At 37.5% G+C, this 17,563-nt stretch overlaps 1 protein-coding gene across 2 annotated transcripts in view; it reads right to left on the reverse strand.

Annotated features, from left to right (window-relative positions):
* Positions 1–3,840: 3,840 nt before the first annotated feature.
* The window catches only part of NETO2 (neuropilin and tolloid like 2), a 67,076-nt gene continuing 53,353 nt past the window's right edge, over positions 3,841–17,563 (reverse strand). For both annotated transcript variants that reach the window (XM_081274693.1, XM_081274692.1), the window contains exons 8-9: positions 7,011–7,124; positions 3,841–5,871 (exon numbers count right to left, since the gene is read on the reverse strand). In XM_081274693.1, the coding sequence (XP_081130819.1) occupies positions 5,291–5,871; positions 7,011–7,124 (695 nt within the window). In that variant the 3' untranslated portion in view covers positions 3,841–5,290. The remainder of the gene's footprint in view (positions 5,872–7,010; positions 7,125–17,563) is intronic.

Below are 17,563 nucleotides of genomic sequence, written 5' to 3' on the forward strand. Positions count from 1 at the left end.
TTTGAACCTTCCTTTGCTTTCCTCTCTATGTAAGGTCTTGAGGCCTACTCATTCATCTTTACAAAGTGATGGCTGTGACCAAGGGATTGCTCACCTCAAGAGGACAGCTTGGTTCTTAATACTCACTCTGCAAGTTCTCATTGCCACCTCAGTGACTAGATGTAGCAGAGTGGGTCCTGGCAGCAGCTGAAAATTTTAAAGTTCATCTTCTCTTGAAGATTAATTTGAAAGCATAAAATGGTTTCTAAGTGATAGACCAAGGTTGCTTTTTAAAAACTTCACAACTATGATTATTTAACTTGGGAAGCTATTAGATAGGAAATGCTAACTTTGCCCTAGAAGTACAAATTCTACTGCCTGAAGTGGCCTACATTCTCTGCCACTTCTAGAGATTTTAGAAACAAAAGCAAACAAGGAAATCAAAACACAAGTTTTTATTTTAGTTCAAGGGTTAAAATTCCTTACTATAAAGTGCTAAGTTGGAGATTAAGTGTATAAACTAAACATGCACCCTAATATTATCTTCTTGGGCTTTTGTAATCATTAAACCAATTGCAGAAACATATAAAGTGTATGAAAAAGTGAGTAAAGGAGAGCAAATTATTAATACATGCATATAAAACACAGATAATTAATTTTGCAGGAAAGTTAGAAAAAAAAATCCAAGGTCAATTTGTCATTTACAGTGGCTCAGATTCAAATCATTCTCCAAAACTCAAGTGATATAGCACGCAAAATGTTTAATTTCTACAATATACATTGCTTTCTTTGGATTTTGAAAAATCATAAAAGCAATCACACTGAAGCTCTTTCTGTCTGATCAAGCCCATGTTAACAATTGTTCATTGAGAAGTCACAGTAATTGCTTGCAGAGTTTGCAGGTGTCAAGGAATCATGGTAACAAACCCGAAGAATAACACTGTTACATAAATAAAAACAAGGAAAATGTGTTTTAAAAAATTACATTTTAAATCAGAATGATTGACAAGCTATACATGGAATACTTGGGCTGCTGTTTAGAACTGCTAGACTTTTAAAACTTCCAGCCAGCAAAAACAGGGCTAGGAAGGCACAAGAAAAGAGCACTGGATAGGGTTGGGAGATGTGGGTACTCACTCCACTTCTTTGGGCTTCAGTTTTATATTAACGAATCTGGATCAGATAATCTTTCTTAGATCTTTAAAAACACTAAAACCCCAAATTCCTTCTGGATCTAATCGGTACAATTCAAGGCATATTGTCTTTAGTACTTGTAATAAAGTAACATGAGCAATACTGCAGACATATATATTTTGCAATGAAAGCATAATACCCTTGAGAATTATTCCTAAATTACAACCAGGCTTTCTCCATTCTGTTACATCAGTTGATACACTCCTGAAATAAGAAAGCATCTTTCTCATCAGACAATAACTATAAAAATATTTAGTGGCAGACATTTATTTTTTTATTTTTTTTAAAGATATAGTGAATTTTTTTTTTTGAGAGAGAGATCGAGAGAGAGAGAGAGCGAGAGAGCTTTTTAATATTTATTTTTTAGTTTTTGGTGGACACAACATCTTTGTTTGTATGTGGTGCTGAGGATTGAACCCGGGCCGCACGCATGCCAGGCGAGCACACTACCGCTTGAGCCACATCCCCAGCCCAAGTGACATTTATGAAGTTCTTTTTAAAAAATTCTTTGTAGTTGTAGATGGACACAATGCTTTTGTTTATTTTTATGTGGTGCTAAGCATCGAACCCAGTGCCTCACACCTGCAAGGCACGTGCTACAGCCCCAGGCCTTAAGATGTTCTTTTAATGCCCAATAATTATATGAAACATGATAAAGATTCTGACATTGAAATTGGTTAAGTCAAAGTTAAAGGAGACTTTTCATGTCTTTGTCATGTGAAATGTGAAAATCTTTTGCTTTTTGTTAAACCTCTAGATTATTTTCCTCCCAGAAAACACTGTTTTATTCCTATATACTTGAGAGGTTGGGATGAATAGGTTTCTTCCAATTTGTGGGCATGTGGGGATTGATTTCTTGTGTTAAATTTGGGATGCAAGATAATGACAATATCACATAGGTATACTTGAGTAGTGTTCCTGAATTGAAGAAATTTCCTCCATCCATTTTGTGTTCTTTTAGAAGATGTGTTTAACACTGGAGTACTATGAAGGGCTGAAATAACTTCCATTAGATGCCAAAATTTTATGTCTTTTATTACTAAAACCTATGGCTTTCACTATAGTAAATAATTTGTAAAGTTTTCCCAATGATCTCAAAGAGTAAAAATCACACGCACACACACACACCAATACACACACACGGGGGGGGGGGGAGTAGCAAGCATTAGCATTATTCTGATAATGATGCCTAAAATATTAGTTCCACTCTCGTCTTAATAGATAAAATGTTTGACTCAGAAATGAGATCCAAGGCTTGCCTATAGTTCAATGAAGGCATATAATACAGTTTAAGCTATTGATCACTTGGTTCTTTAGTTCTATCTCTGCAAACAGAAAACAATGTTACTAGATCACATTAAAGTTGTGCCTTTACAACCTATTCTTGCACTTTTTATCTTTCTTAAATGTTGAGGAAATGTCCTTTTAAAAGATACTCAAGTCCTACAGAAACTAGCCTACTGAAAAAAAGAAAACCTTTTTCATTTTAGCAGCCAGAAAATTTAGAATCATATTTACTGTTCAAGCTTTACTAAGTTGTGTGAAACCATGTATTTCTATTCTGTTTTAATACTCAATGTCATATGGGTGTGATGATGCATACCTATAATTTCAGTGACTTGGGAGACTGAGACAGGAGGACTGCAAGTTTGGAGCCAGTCTCAGCAACATTCAATGTCTTCTTCAAAGGCTCTCTATTTTGTAGATCTCTTTAAGTCCTTTCAAAACAGGATACAAATTCCAAAAATAAAAACATAGGGGCTGGTATTGTGGCTCAGTGGCAGAGTGCTTGCCTTGCACCTATGAGGCACTGGGTTCGATCCTCAGCACCACATAAAAATAAATAAATAAAATATAAAGGTATTATGTCCATCTACAACTAAAAAAATACAAAAAAAAAAAGTTACAAGCGACCATCAATAATATAGTTAAGCATTTCCTACTCTAATCTAAGGTTAAGGATGAATTTACCAGCTATTGTATAATGAATAAAATTTCATGTAGAAAATATGCTAATCTCTCTCATCATCCTAACAAGATCACAGTTATTGTATTAACAAGAATTTATTTACTACATTGTTCAAATATTGGCTGGTCTAAGTTACCTACTAAAATCAAAAGGCCTACTCAGCTCGTGAAACAAGTTATCCAATTTCTCTGGTATTAGTTCATTGAAAGTCTTTTATTTTTAAATTGTTGATAGACCTTTATTTTATGTATTTATATGTGGTGCTGAGAATCGAACCCAGTGCCCCACACATGCCAGGCACGTGCACTACTGCTGAGCCCCAGCCCCTCATTAAGTCTTCCGAGTTGTATTTTTAAGAGAGGAAATTATGATGACTTAAAAAAATTAAATCATGAATATACTATGTGTAAGTTATCTTCTCGATATAAAATGCTTTTTTAAAAATAAAAAAAATGTGATACAGGAAACACTGAGGCAGTATTGTGTCACAGCATTCACTAATCTGAAAGAACATATCTATGTAAAAGAATGAATGAATGAAACCAGTGAAACCTCAACTTCTCATTTCATTGAGAATTTACTACAAGAAATGTAAAAAACGAGAATTTACCTCTTATAAATGACATGTCTCTCTATTAGTTACAATTCAATAAATGGACTTCATTCCACATATATCTTAAGACCCAAAATATCAGTGCCATAAATAACATGATTGAATGATCATGTAACAATGCATATTTTAATAAGATGTGTAGTGATTTAGAGCAATAAATATCATACAGTGAAAGATTTATCACAAACTAAATACAGCAACAAAAGGAAAGAGAAAGCCTATGTACACATTACCAAGGTCTTTATAATAAATTATGGGTGTACAGTTCCAACAAAGCATGTTTGTATACAAAGCTGCTAATGTGAACACTGAAAGAAATCTTCATGTAGGTCTTTCATCTTGACTTAATAGTTTGTACAGTATCAAATAATATCAAAAAAGTCTAAAAAAACACAAATGAGTTATATCATGTTTATAAATTATTGTTTTATATACCATAAAAAAAATAAGGTCAAAAGTGCAGTTTAAAAAAAAGTTGAAATTGGTATTCTTGATAAGAGTTAGAAAAATGTGCTGTCCTAAGAAAGAAGCAATCAAAAGGCTTTCACAGTTTCTTAGGAATTTTCCTTTAACTCTCACAGAATCTTGGGTTACCAAATGTCAAAAGATAAACCAATACAAAGGAAGTAATCTTCTTACAAAAATAATAGGAAATGTAGTTTTGGGGATGAGAAACACTATAAATAAACACAATTATAGATCTCCCCACAAGTGAATTAAATGACTGTCTACTGGAATGAATGGGCTGTCACCGAATGTGACCAAATGTAGGCGATTTCAAAGATTTGCTAGACATTTTTGTCTTAAATTTTTAGTCATAACTGGTAAGGTGCATATATCTCAGGATCATGAAGTTTACTAGTATAATACAACAGAGATAAGGTATGATTTAAAGGCGAAAATTATATCATCTATTTCTCATAGAAAATAAGGACTAACAATCTAGTAATTAAAAGGCAGTAGTGTAAAAATTAGTGTAGAAAAACAGAACTAAATTAGCTGTATTTTGACAAGTTTAACAACAAATGCCTGTGTTGAGGTAAGTGGTGTATTAACCACTTATTAGGATACAGTAATGGCAAAACTATAGGCATATAAAACAAATAATAGAAAAGAAAAATAAGAGGAATATAAAGACAAACCTTATTTTTAAGTTTATTATGGGTTCAAAATATTGGCAGAGCTTTGTCAGTCAAGAGCAGTATTTCTGATGCTAAAACTAACAGGCAGCCTGAGCCTGGCCCAATACCACCAATGCCCCTCTTCACCTGCTATGTAACTGGTGATGATTTTGTTAATATGACATCAAGCAACATATGATGATTATTTTTTTTCCTACCAAATGTATTAAGTTCCTTTATTTGGCTTAACATAGAGACTGCCTGAGATGATAAAAATGTCATCAATGTGATAGGGAAATGGCAAATGAAGGTCTTCCTAGTTTGACAGGAAAATAGAGTTGGTTACTGAAATCAGAATGGCTGCTCTGTAGGTTGCATACATACATACTTAATAATATCACCTTTAGTAGAAGATTAAAAGTCGATGGATATGGATGCTTGTGCAGAATCTTCTCGCCCCCTGACATAAATTTCACAAGGAATCTCCTCCATTACTCTGTCTTCTAGGGCCTGTTCAGGGCACTCATGTGCCTGTTTGAAAGTGTAACTACTTTTTTTGAAGGTGCTATTAAACGTTTTCATTGGCTGTGGTTGTGCAAAATCATTTCGGAAAGGAAGTTCCATGGAACTGAGGTTGGTCCTGCTTTGTTTGACACTGGATGCTTGCGATCCACAGTGATGGTCATGAATGCACCGGGAGGCAGTGGAGGAGCGCCGCATCTTCTGGTAGTTGTCCAATTCTTCTGACAAATCTGCCAGGTCTGCAGAAATCTCTTTGTCCCTTAGTGAAAATAGTTCATAATGAGGAGGATCAAACACTTCTTGGAACCCAGTTTTATTAAAAGCAGTTTTACAAGCCATGACCTTTTTTCGGGGCTGTTTCACTTGTACTAAAATAGAAATAATGAGAAGAACCAAGACAATTCCTGATGTAATGCCAATAATTGTCCCATGAGTTTTAGTGATCTGTTCAAATAGTCCAGCTTTTTTCTTTTCTGCAGAAAGAGAAAGAGAAACATTAAGCTTTTCAAAATTCGTTAATAGAAGTCCTGGAACAAACTGGTAAAGGATTTTTAGGAAAAGCAGAATATAGGTCAAATATATCACAGACAATGCAACTGAAAGTTAAGCTTTTAAACAAACACAACAACCCTAGTGTCCTGATCTCTGGGCAAAGTAACTAATCACAATATGACTAGACAGATTACAAAAAAAGTACTTGGTTACTTTGCTGAAAGGTATAGAAAAGCTTACAACTTGCAAATCAAATTGGATGCATTAATATAGAAAATGACGAAATAAATATTCTTATTTTATCAAGTTTAACTTTCTGCTATATGGTAGGTTTGACCAACTGCTATGTTCAAGCATATCAACAAGATTTATACTGATGACCACCAGGAAAAGAGAACAAATAAGATCTAACTAGCCACAAAATGTTATCATGGTCTACTGTTTTTGAATGATTACCTGAAAATATTTCATGCCAAGTACTTAATACAGCCATGTCACATTATATCACCTTTTCATAGATATTTATTGAACACTTGGGAGGACGAAAGGTAGATAAATCTTAGTTCTGACATACTGCTTTGACAACCAACTGGCAAACATTCAACAGTTATCACAAGCCATATTTATCTTTCAGAGTATATAGATTGGAAATATAGCAAAGCAGATTTGATGAAATTAAAAGCAGTTCTTCGAATGGGTCTGCTCTTATATTGTAAACCTGAATCTATTAGTTGATTTTTATTATAGTGTTTCCATATAACTTAAAAAAGAATAAAAGGCTGTCCTCTAAATTATTTTCACAATTAATTTAGGTATCTTTAGAACACAAATGACAGATTTCAACCACAATAAGAAAATAAAACAAGGGCAAGAAATATGACAACTTTTGAACAATTCAAGATAAAAACATACTCTAAACAAAAAACTGCTTTTGTTGAGAATAAGTGTTTTTCTTTGCTTTTACCACATCCCAGAGGTCTATTATCCATGAAAAAAAGTCTCCATTTCTGCAAGTAGTTATACTAAGCACTGTTGTACAAAAAGAACATTTTAAGTCTTCCTTAATGAAAGGCAACAGTCACTCTTTTCTCAAAACAGTTGGCTTTTGCCTTGGACTCACCTTTACAATGATTTTCATCCCAAGGGTATGCACAGTTTTGAACACCATTACAGACTAAAGAATTATTGATGCACATGTTGCTATGGCAAAAGAAAGTGCTGCCTGTACAGGGAGCTGTAGGAAGAAAGAAAACTGTTTTGTTAAGAGCAGAGACATGCAGATTACAAATCCACCTCGATTTGTTTTATGCTTGAGAATTTGACTTTATAAAAGTATTTTCATATTTCAAAGGCTTTTCCATGAACGCATTCTGCTACACAAACAATAAGAGAAAGGTCAATATTCTCTGATGCTGGCTCATGCAAACTTTTTCTAATGCTGACCATCTAAAGGTCATTTTTAGTGTAAAGACTGTATGAACAGTCTTTAGTTCTTACAGAACTTCTATGCGGTTTAGTAAATTTTTTAAAAAAACTTTAAACTACAATGTTTGCAAGGATGTGGAGTCTTTGACACCCTACATGTGTTGCTGGTGGGAATGCAAAGTGGTGCAGCTGACATGGTTCAAACTGTCTGGTAATTCCTCCAAAAGGCAAACACAGAAATACCTTATGATCTAGCAATTCTACAAGGTTATGTAACTATAATGATTAAAAGCAGTATCTCAAGAAGATACTTCCACATCAGTGTTCACAGCAGCATTACTCATACCAGCCAACAGGTATGTCCACAGACAAATGAATGGATAAATAAAATGTGGTATACATAGACAACATTACTCAGTCATGCAAATAAATGCAATTGTGTCACATGCTATGACATGAAAAAAGTTTGAAAACATGCTAAGTGAAATAAGTGAAATATTTCATTTTGCATAATTATTTGTATGATCATTTATTTTATGACAAACATGTATGATTCTCCTTTTAAGAGGTACCTAGAGAGGCAAATTCATAGAAAGTACAACAGAAGTTAACAGGGGCTGAGGAAAAAGGAGAATGGGGGATTAATATTTAATGGGTACAGAATTTCAGTTTGGAGTGATGAGAAAGTTCACAAAATAGTGGCAATGACTGTGCAGCAATGTGAATGTACTTAATGCCACTGATAATTCACTTAAAATTGTAAATTTTATGCTATGAATGTTTAATTATAGCAAAAATGGAAGAAAGTGCCCTCTCTGATAAATTTTTTTTATTATTTTTGAGGTGCTGGGAGATAAAACCTAGGGCTTTAAAAAAAAGTTTTTAGATGTTGATGAAGTTTTATTTTATTCATTTATTTATATGCGGTGCTGAGAATTGAACCCAGTGCCTCACACATGCTAGGCGAGTGCATCCTTCGTCCGTGCTCCAACACCGAGAACACACCTACTTCCAAACAATATAAAGACACTAATATATGTGCCATGTGATTTCATATTTTGTATAAGTTGTTCTTTCATCCCTGAATGCCATCCCCTTCATGATGACCACCTACTCATTCCTAAAGATGATCTCAAATGTGACCCACTCTGAAAAATCCCCTTAATTCTCCCAGGTGGCTGGTCACTCCTGTGTGTTCTGTCATACTTCACCTATTCTACTTGGCACTTCTTGCATATGTAAACATTTGTAATAATGGATTATGTGTTTACGTTTGTTATAAAACAAAGCTCTCCACTGGAGATAAAAATCTAATATGGTAGTATAAAGCACCTCAATGAAGGATGCACACACACAAAAATCTTGAAGCAGCTTAATATTTTCCTATAGTAAACAAGATTGTAGAGGTACAAAAGCAGCCCAAAGCCTTCACAAGTCTTCTAAAATTATAATTGGACAAAATGTATTTCATGCCTAAAGACTCCATTTTTGATTTTCAGAAAATACATGCTTTATCAAGGAAGAAACATTTTTAAGACATTGTTTTAAACATTCCTTCTCATGATTAAAAAAAAAACACCTAAAATTTTACTGGACAATGATTGTTTTCTATAAACATTACTGTCTTAATAAATATACAATGAACCTCATGAAAATATAGCCATGAGTTTAAAAATTTTTTCCTCGAACGAGAAGACTCTCTCTTTAGGGTATAGTTTTAGGAAGTTTTGAAATACCTGACTCCTACTGCAGTATATTAACAATAATAAAATTGAGTATTTTGGTATTCACTTGCCACATCTCCTTTGTCTTTCTCAACTGGCTCTGAATATAGGCTGGAAAATTAGGCATGTATTGGGTCCTCAGAACACCCTAAACAAAATCTGATAGTTGAAGAGAGAACATCCCAAACTGCTTTGCTATTAGAGATTCTCTCCCTGTGCCTCTACTTTCTCCTTTAAAATGAATAGAAGAGTGTACAGTGTGTCTTAGATTTCTGGTTCTAAGACTTGATCAGACTATAAAATTAGTGGTCTTAGTCTGTACTTTGGTTCTTAATTTAAGTGCAAAAAAAGTATACAATAATTTATTTAGAGACTGTTAACTTGTCAAAATAGCATCATTAAAACAAATATTTCTGATTTAAGTAGATTAATTTCAAGTAATGAAATAGAAAACGCCATCAAAAGCCTACCAACCAAAAAAAGCCCAGGAATAGATGGATTCTCAGCTGAATTCTACAAGACTTTCGAACAAGAATTAACACCGGGGATCCAACATGGCCACCAGCGAGGAAGCAGCGATTCCAATGTCTCCACATTAACGGGATCAGAAAGACCCATTGGAACAGCGGCAGTCTACCTACTGAGGAACTTCTAGCAAAATTACGTTAAGAGGGGACCTGCCGGGAATTGGTAGGTTTATTAGAAGTGTCAGTTTGTCCCAGACAAGTGGATCTTGGCCGGCCACGCAAGCGCGGAGGTCCAGTCCCGCAGCCACCAGCTGCTTCTGCAAGCAGCCAGCGGCCCAGAGCGGCGTGGCCCGCCCGAACCCGCAGACGGCACCTGCCATCTCGCCGTCCCGCTCTCGCCGTCCCGCTCTCGCTGAGCGAACGGCCACCCCACCCGCCCGGATCTTAGCCACGCGGCCGCAGCTTCCCGGCTCTACAGGCAGCCCCTGGCGGCCCGGCGCAGCGAGAAGTGTCCCGGCCTGGCCCAGCAGACAGCCCGTGCCCTCCCGGCTCTACCAACAGCCCCGCCCACCCGGCGAACGGCTCCCCCCCTGAGACAGTGTGAAGGGAATCTAACCAACCCTTTACGAAATAGCGAACTGGGAACTAAAACCAGAGATTGTGTCAGACCAGAGACAAGCCAGTTCCACCCCCCCTTCGGACACTCCGGCAAGGAGCCAGGGGCCCGCCATAGCAGAGAGGGGAAGTCACCAAAGTTCGGCAAAAGACATTCCTTCCCAGCAGAGTCTACTTTAGCAGGTGTGTGACTCCCACCCACATCAGATACAAACAACCGGGAAACTTCAAAATCTCTCCCTGGGCGTGACCGTAAGGGCCAAAGGACTCTCGACCCCCAACTCCCCCTACTGCCAGTGACGAGGGCGTAACTGTAGGGGCAGAGGGAAGCAGAGAAGACTCCCCACCCCCAACTCCCCCAACCACGAACTGAGAGGGTGTGACGGTAGGGGCGGAGGGAAGTAGAGGGGATCCTCGACCCCCAACTCCTATTACCACCAACAGTGACACCAATGGTCTTAGCTGCCAGATTCCAAAGGTGTGCCCACCAAAGGGGTCTGAAAAAATTAAACAATTGACTTCCAGACCACAGCTCCACAGCACTGGGGCTTAGATGAATGACAGCGAGAGTGCTCAGTAGTTAGGGAAATAGAGCACTCGGTGGGGCTGAAAGTGTAACCAAATCCTTGGGGAACTGCCTCCGGTGAGCAGGACCTGGCTGGCTGGCAGGAGGAAGGGGAGGAGGGGCCGTAGAAGTGAAACGGCCCTGGAACAACAGGATTGAGAGACTCCCAGGAACCGCCTTACAGGGATTGCTGTTGACACATTGAGGGCAAAACTCAGCCCGGAGGGCACAGCTTTGCCTACGGGAAGAGAAGAAAATGGATCTCTAAGACCTAATTTTATTTCCTATTTCATTTTAATTTTTTCTCTCCCTTTTCCCTCTCTCTCTCTCCCCTTCCAAGATTTACTGCTCTTTCCATTCTCCTCTATGCTATCTATCTCCCTCTCCTTCTTTCTTTTCAAGAGCACCTACCTTCCCCTTCCCCCCAACTTTCATCCCAAGCATTACGTCCTCCATTCCGCGTAACTGTCTAAATACAAATAGGTGTGCACCCTCCCCCCGCGCCTGCAAGGTAGCCGGACCTGCAACCCACCAGCAGGTCAGGCCCAGCAACCTGGGAGTGGCAGAGCCGCCCCACGCGCCTGCAAGGTAGGCGCACCTGCTACCAACCAGCAGAACAGGCCAAGCGGCCTGCCGATGTGGTAGGCACAGTGCCCCAATTGGAGGAGGAGCAGAGCCCCTGCCTGCGCCTGCGCGGGAGACTTTGCAACTATACAAGAGTAATACAAATATATAGGGGGAAAATTCAACAACACAACAGTCTCAGTAAGCAGAAAGAAACGTGAACAGTATGAAGAGACAAGGGAAGAAAGGACCACAAGCAATGCAGGTCAACTCAACGTTAGAAGAGGGAATATCTGCAGCAGATGGAATGTCAGATAAAGAATTCAGGAGATACATGCTTCAGATGATCTGGAGTCTCAAGGAAGACATTAGACAGCAAAATCAGACAATGAAAGATCTCTTCAACAATGAAATACATAAACAAATCCAGGAAGCAAAAGATCAACTATACAGGGAGATAGAGGTTATAAAAAACAAACAAACAGAAATCCTAGAAAGGCAGGAAGCAATAAACCAACTTAAAAATTCAATTGAGAATACTACCAGCAGAGTAGAACACTTAGAAGATAGAACATCAGACAATGAAGACAAAGTATTTCAACTTGAAAAGAACATAGACAGCTCAGCAAGACTGTTAAGAAACCATGAGCAGAACATCCAAGAAATATGGGATAACATTAAAAGACCAAACTTAAGAGTCATTGGGATACAGGAAGGCACAGAGCTCCAAACCAAAGGAATGAGCAATCTATTCAATGAAATAATTCGAGAAAACTTCCCAGACTTGAAGAACGAGATAGAATCCCAAATCCTAGAAGCCTACAGGACGCCGAATGTGCATAATCATAAGAGATCCACACCTAGACACATTATAATGAAGATGCCCAACATACAGAATAAGGAGACAATTTTAAAAGCTACAAGAGAAAGGAAGCAGATTACATTTAGGGGTAAACCAATCAGGATAACAGCTGATCTCTCAACACAGACTTTGAAAGCTAGAAGATCCTGGAATAACATATTTCAAACACTGAAAGAAAATGGGTTCCAACCAAGAATTATGTATCCAGCAAAATTAAGCTTCAAGATGGAAGATGAAATTAAAACCTTCCACGATAAACAAAAGTTAAAAGAATTTGCAGCTAGAAAACCATCTCTCCAAAAAATCCTCAGCAAAACATTACAGGAAGAGGAAATGGAAAATAACAATGAAAACCAACAGTGGGAGGTAGGACAGTAAAGGGGGGAAAAAATCAAAGAGGAAAACAAACCATATTCAGTAACATAAATAAACAAATATGGCTGGAAGGATAACCCATATCTCAATAATAACCCTAAATGTTAATGGCTTAAACTCACCAATTAAGAGACACAGGCTAGTAGAATGGATCACAAAACATGACCCAACAATATGCTGCCTACAGGAGACACATTTGATAGGAAAAGACATACATAGACTGAAGGTGAAAGGTTGGGAAAAATCATATCACTCATATGGACTTCGGAAACAAGCAGGAGTGTCCATACTCATATCAAATAAAATAGATTTCAAGCCAAAGTTAATCAAAAGGGATAAAGAGGGACACTACATACTGCTCAAGGGAACCATACACCAACAAGACATAACAATCATAAATATATATGCCCCAAACAATGGTGCAGCTATGTTCATCAAACAAACTCTTCTCAAGTTCAAGAGTCTAATAGACCACCATACAATAATCATGGGAGACTTCAACACACCTCTCTCACCACTGGACAGATCTTCCAAACAAAAGTTGAATAAGGAAACTATAGAACTCAATAACACAATTAACAACCTAGACTTAATTGACATATATAGAATATACCACCCAACATCAAGCAATTACACTTTTTTCTCAGCAGCACATGGATCCTTCTCAAAAATAGATCATATATTATGTCACAGGGCAACTCTTAGACAATATAAAGGAGTAGAGATAATACCATGCATCTTATCTGAGCATAATGGAATGAAACTGAAAATCAACGATAAAAGAAGGAAGGAAAAATCATGCATCACTTGGAGAATGAACAATAGGTTACTGAATGATCAATGGGTTATAGAAGACATTAAGGAGGAAATTAAAAACTTCTTAGAGATAAATGAAAACACAGACACAACATATCGGAATCGATGGGACACATTGAAAGCAGTTCTAAGAGGAAAATTCATTGCTTGGAGTTCATTCCTTAAAAAAAGAAAAAAACCAACAAAGAAATGATCTCATACTTCATCTCAAAATCCTAGAAAAAGAAGAGCAAAATAACAGCAAAAGAAGTAGAAGGCAAGAAATAATTAAAATCAGAGCTGAAATTAATGAAATCGAAACAAAAGAAACAATTGAAAAAATTGATAAAACTAAAAGTTGGTTCTTTGAAAAAATAAATAAGATCGACAGACCCTTAGCCATGCTAACGAAGAGAAGAAGAGAGAGAACTCAAATTACTAGCATACAGGATGAAAAAGGCGATATCACAACAGACGCTACAGAAATACAGAAGACAATTAGAAATTATTTTGAATCCTTATACTCCAATAAAAGAGAAGATAGTGAAGGCATCGATAAATTTCTTTAGTCATATGATCTGCCCAGATTGAGACAGGAGGATATAGACAACCTAAACAGACCAATATCAATTGAGGAAATAGAAGAAACCATCAAAAGATTACCAACTAAGAAAAGCCCAGGACCGGATGGGTATACAGCAGAGTTTTACAAAACCTTTAAAGAGGAACTAATACCAATACTTTTCAAGCTATTTCAGGAAATAGAAAAAGAGGGAGAACTTCCAAATTCATTCTACGAGGCCAAAATCACCCTGATTCCTAAACCAGACAAAGACACTTCAAAGAAAGAAAACTACAGACCTATATCTCTAATGAACCTAGATGCAAAAATCCTCAATAAAATTCTGGCGAATCGGATACAAAGGCACATCAAAAAAATTGTACACCATGATCAAGCAGGATTCATCCCTGGGATGCAAGGCTGGTTCAATATACGGAAATCAATAAATGTTATCCACCACATCAATAGACTTAAAGATAAGAACCATATGATCATCTCGATAGATGCGGAAAAAGCATTTGACAAAGTACAGCATCTCTTTTTGTTCAAAACTCTCGAAAAAATAGGGATAACAGGAACATACCTCAACATTGTAAAAGCAACCCATGCTAAGCCCCAGGCTAGCATCATTCTGAATGGAGAAAAATTGAAGGCATTCCCTCTAAAATCTGGAACAAGACAGGGATGCCCTCTCTCACCACTTCTGTTCAACATAGTTCTCGAAACACTGGCCAGAGCAATTAGACGAAAGAAATTAAAGGCATAAAAATAGGAAAAGAAGAACTTAAATTATCACTATTTGCAGATGACATGATTCTATACCTAGCAGACCCAAAAGGGTCTACAAAGAAACTATTAGAGCTAATAAATGAATTCAGTAAAGTGGCAGGATATAAAATCAACATGCATAAATCAAAGGCATTCCTGTATATCAGCGACAAACCCTCTGAAATGGAAATGAGGACAACCACTCCATTCACAATATCCTCAAAAATAATAAAATACTTGGGAATCAACCTAACAAAAGAGGTAAAAGACTTATACAATGAAAACTACAGAACCCTAAAGAGAGAAGTAGAAGAAGATCTTAGAAGATGGAAAAATATACCCTGTTCATGGATAGGCAGAACTAACATCATCAAAATGGCGATATTACCAAAAGTTCTCTATAGGTTTAATGCAATGCCAATCAAAATCCCAATGGCATTTCTTGTAGAAATAGAGAAAGCAATCATGAAATTCATATGGAAAAATAAAAGACCCAGAATAGCAAAAACAATGCTAAGCAGGAAGTGTGAATCAGGTGGTATAGCGATACCAGACTTCAAACTATACTACAGAGCAATAGTAACAAAAACAGCATGGTACTGGTACCAAAACAGGCGGGTGGACCAATGGTACAGAATACAGGACACAGAAACCAACCCACAAAACTACAACTTTCTTATATTTGATAAAGGGGCTAAAAGCATGCAATGGAGGAAGGATAGCATCTTCAACAAATGGTGCTGGGAAAACTGGAAATCCATATGCAACAAAATGAAACTGAATCCCTTTCTCTCGCCATGCACAAAAGTTAACTCAAAATGGATCAAGGAGCTTGATATCAAACCAGAGACAAGGCATCTGATAGAAGAAAAAGTTGGCTACGACCTACATACTGTGGGGTCGGGCTCCAAATTCCTCAATAGGACACCCATAGCACAAGAATTAATATCTAGAATCAACAAATGGGACTTGCTCAAACTAAAAAGTTTTTTCTCAGCAAAAGAAACAATAAGAGAGGTAAATAGGGAGCCTACATCATGGGAACAAATCTTTACTCCTCACACTTCAGATAGAGCCCTAATATCCAGAGTATATAAAGAACTCAAAAAATTAGACAATAAGATAACAAATAACCCAATCAACAAATGGGCCAAGGACCTAAACAGACACTTCTCAGAGGAGGACATACAATCAATCAACAAGTACATGAAAAAATGCTCACCATCGCTAGCAGTCAGAGAAATGCAAATCAAAACCACCCTAAGATTGCCTCCCCATTTCAAACTATATTACAGAGCAATAGTAACAAAGACAGCATGGTACTGGTACCAAAACAGGCGGGTGGACCAATGGTACAGAACAGAGGACACAGAGACTAATCCACAAAGCTACAACTATCTTATATTTGATAAAGGAGCTAAAAGCATGCAATGGAGGAAAGATAGCATGTTCAACAAATGATGCTGGGAAAACTGGAAATCCATATGCAACAAAATGAAACTGAATCCCCTCCTCTCGCCATGCACAAAAGTTAACTCAAAGTGGATCAAGGAGCTAGATATCAAATCAGAGACTCTGCGTCTGATAGAAGAAAAAGTTGGCTCCGATCTACATATTGTGGGGTCGGGCTCCAAATTCCTTAATAGGACACCCATAGCACAAGAGTTAATAACAAGAATCAACAAATGGGACTTACTTAAACTGAAAAGTTTTTTCTTAGCAAGAGAAACAATAAGAGAGGTAAATAGGGAGCCTACATCATGGGAACAAATTTTTACTCCTCACACTTCAGACAGAGCCCTAATATCCAGAGTATACAAAGAACTCAAAAAATTAAACAATAAGAAAACAAATAACCCAATCAACAAATGGGCCAAAGACCTGAACAGACACTTCTCAGAGGAGGACATACAATCAATCAACAAGTACATGAAAAAATGCTCACCATCGCTAGCAGTCAGAGAAATGCAAATCAAAACCACCCTAAGATACCATCTCACTCCAGTAAGATTGGCAGCCATTATGAAGTCAAACAACAACAAGTGCTGGCGAGGATGTGGGGAAAAGGGTACTCTTGCACATTGCTGGTGGGGCTGCAAACTGGTGCGGCCAATTTGGAAAGCAGTATGGAGATTACTGGGAAAGCTGGGAATGGAACCACCATTCGACCCAGCTATTGCCCTTCTCGGACTATTCCCTGAAGACCTTAAAAGAGCGTACTACAGGGATACTGCTACATCGATGTTCATAGCAGCACAATTCACAATAGCTAGACTGTGGAACCAACCCAGATGCCCTTCAATAGATGAATGGATAAAAAAAAAAAATGTGGCATTTATACACCATGGAATATTACGCAGCACTAAAAAATGACAAAATCATGGAATTTGCAGGGAAATGGATGGCACTAGAGCAGATTATGCTTAGTGAAGCTAGCCAATCCCTAAAAAACAAATGCCAAATGTCTTCTTTGATATAAGGAGAATAACTAAGAACAGAGTAGGGAAGAAGAGCATGAGAAGATGACTAACGTTAAACAAGGATGAGAGGTGGGAGGGACAGGGAGAGTGGAGGGAAATTGCTTGGAAATGGAAGGAGACCCTTAGGGTTATACAAAATTACATACAAGAGGAAGTGAGGGGAAAGGGAAAAATAATACAAGGGGGAGAAATGAATTACAGTAGAGGGGGTAGAGAGAGAAGAGGGGAGGGGAGGGGTGGGGAGGGGGGATAGTAGAGGATAGGAAAGGCAGCAGAATACAACAGACATGAGTATGTCAATATGTATATTAGTGGAAGTGTAACTGATGTGACTCTGCAATCTGTATACGGGGTAAAAATGGGAGTTCATAACCCACTTGAATCAAAGTGTGAAATATGATATATCAAGAACTATGTAATGTTTTGAACAACCAATAAAAAAATAAGTAAATTAAAAAAAAAAGAATTAAC

Source organism: Spermophilus citellus (genome assembly GCF_964194105.1).
Source record: "Spermophilus citellus genome assembly, chromosome: 18".
NCBI classification, from domain to species: domain Eukaryota; kingdom Metazoa; phylum Chordata; class Mammalia; order Rodentia; family Sciuridae; genus Spermophilus; species Spermophilus citellus.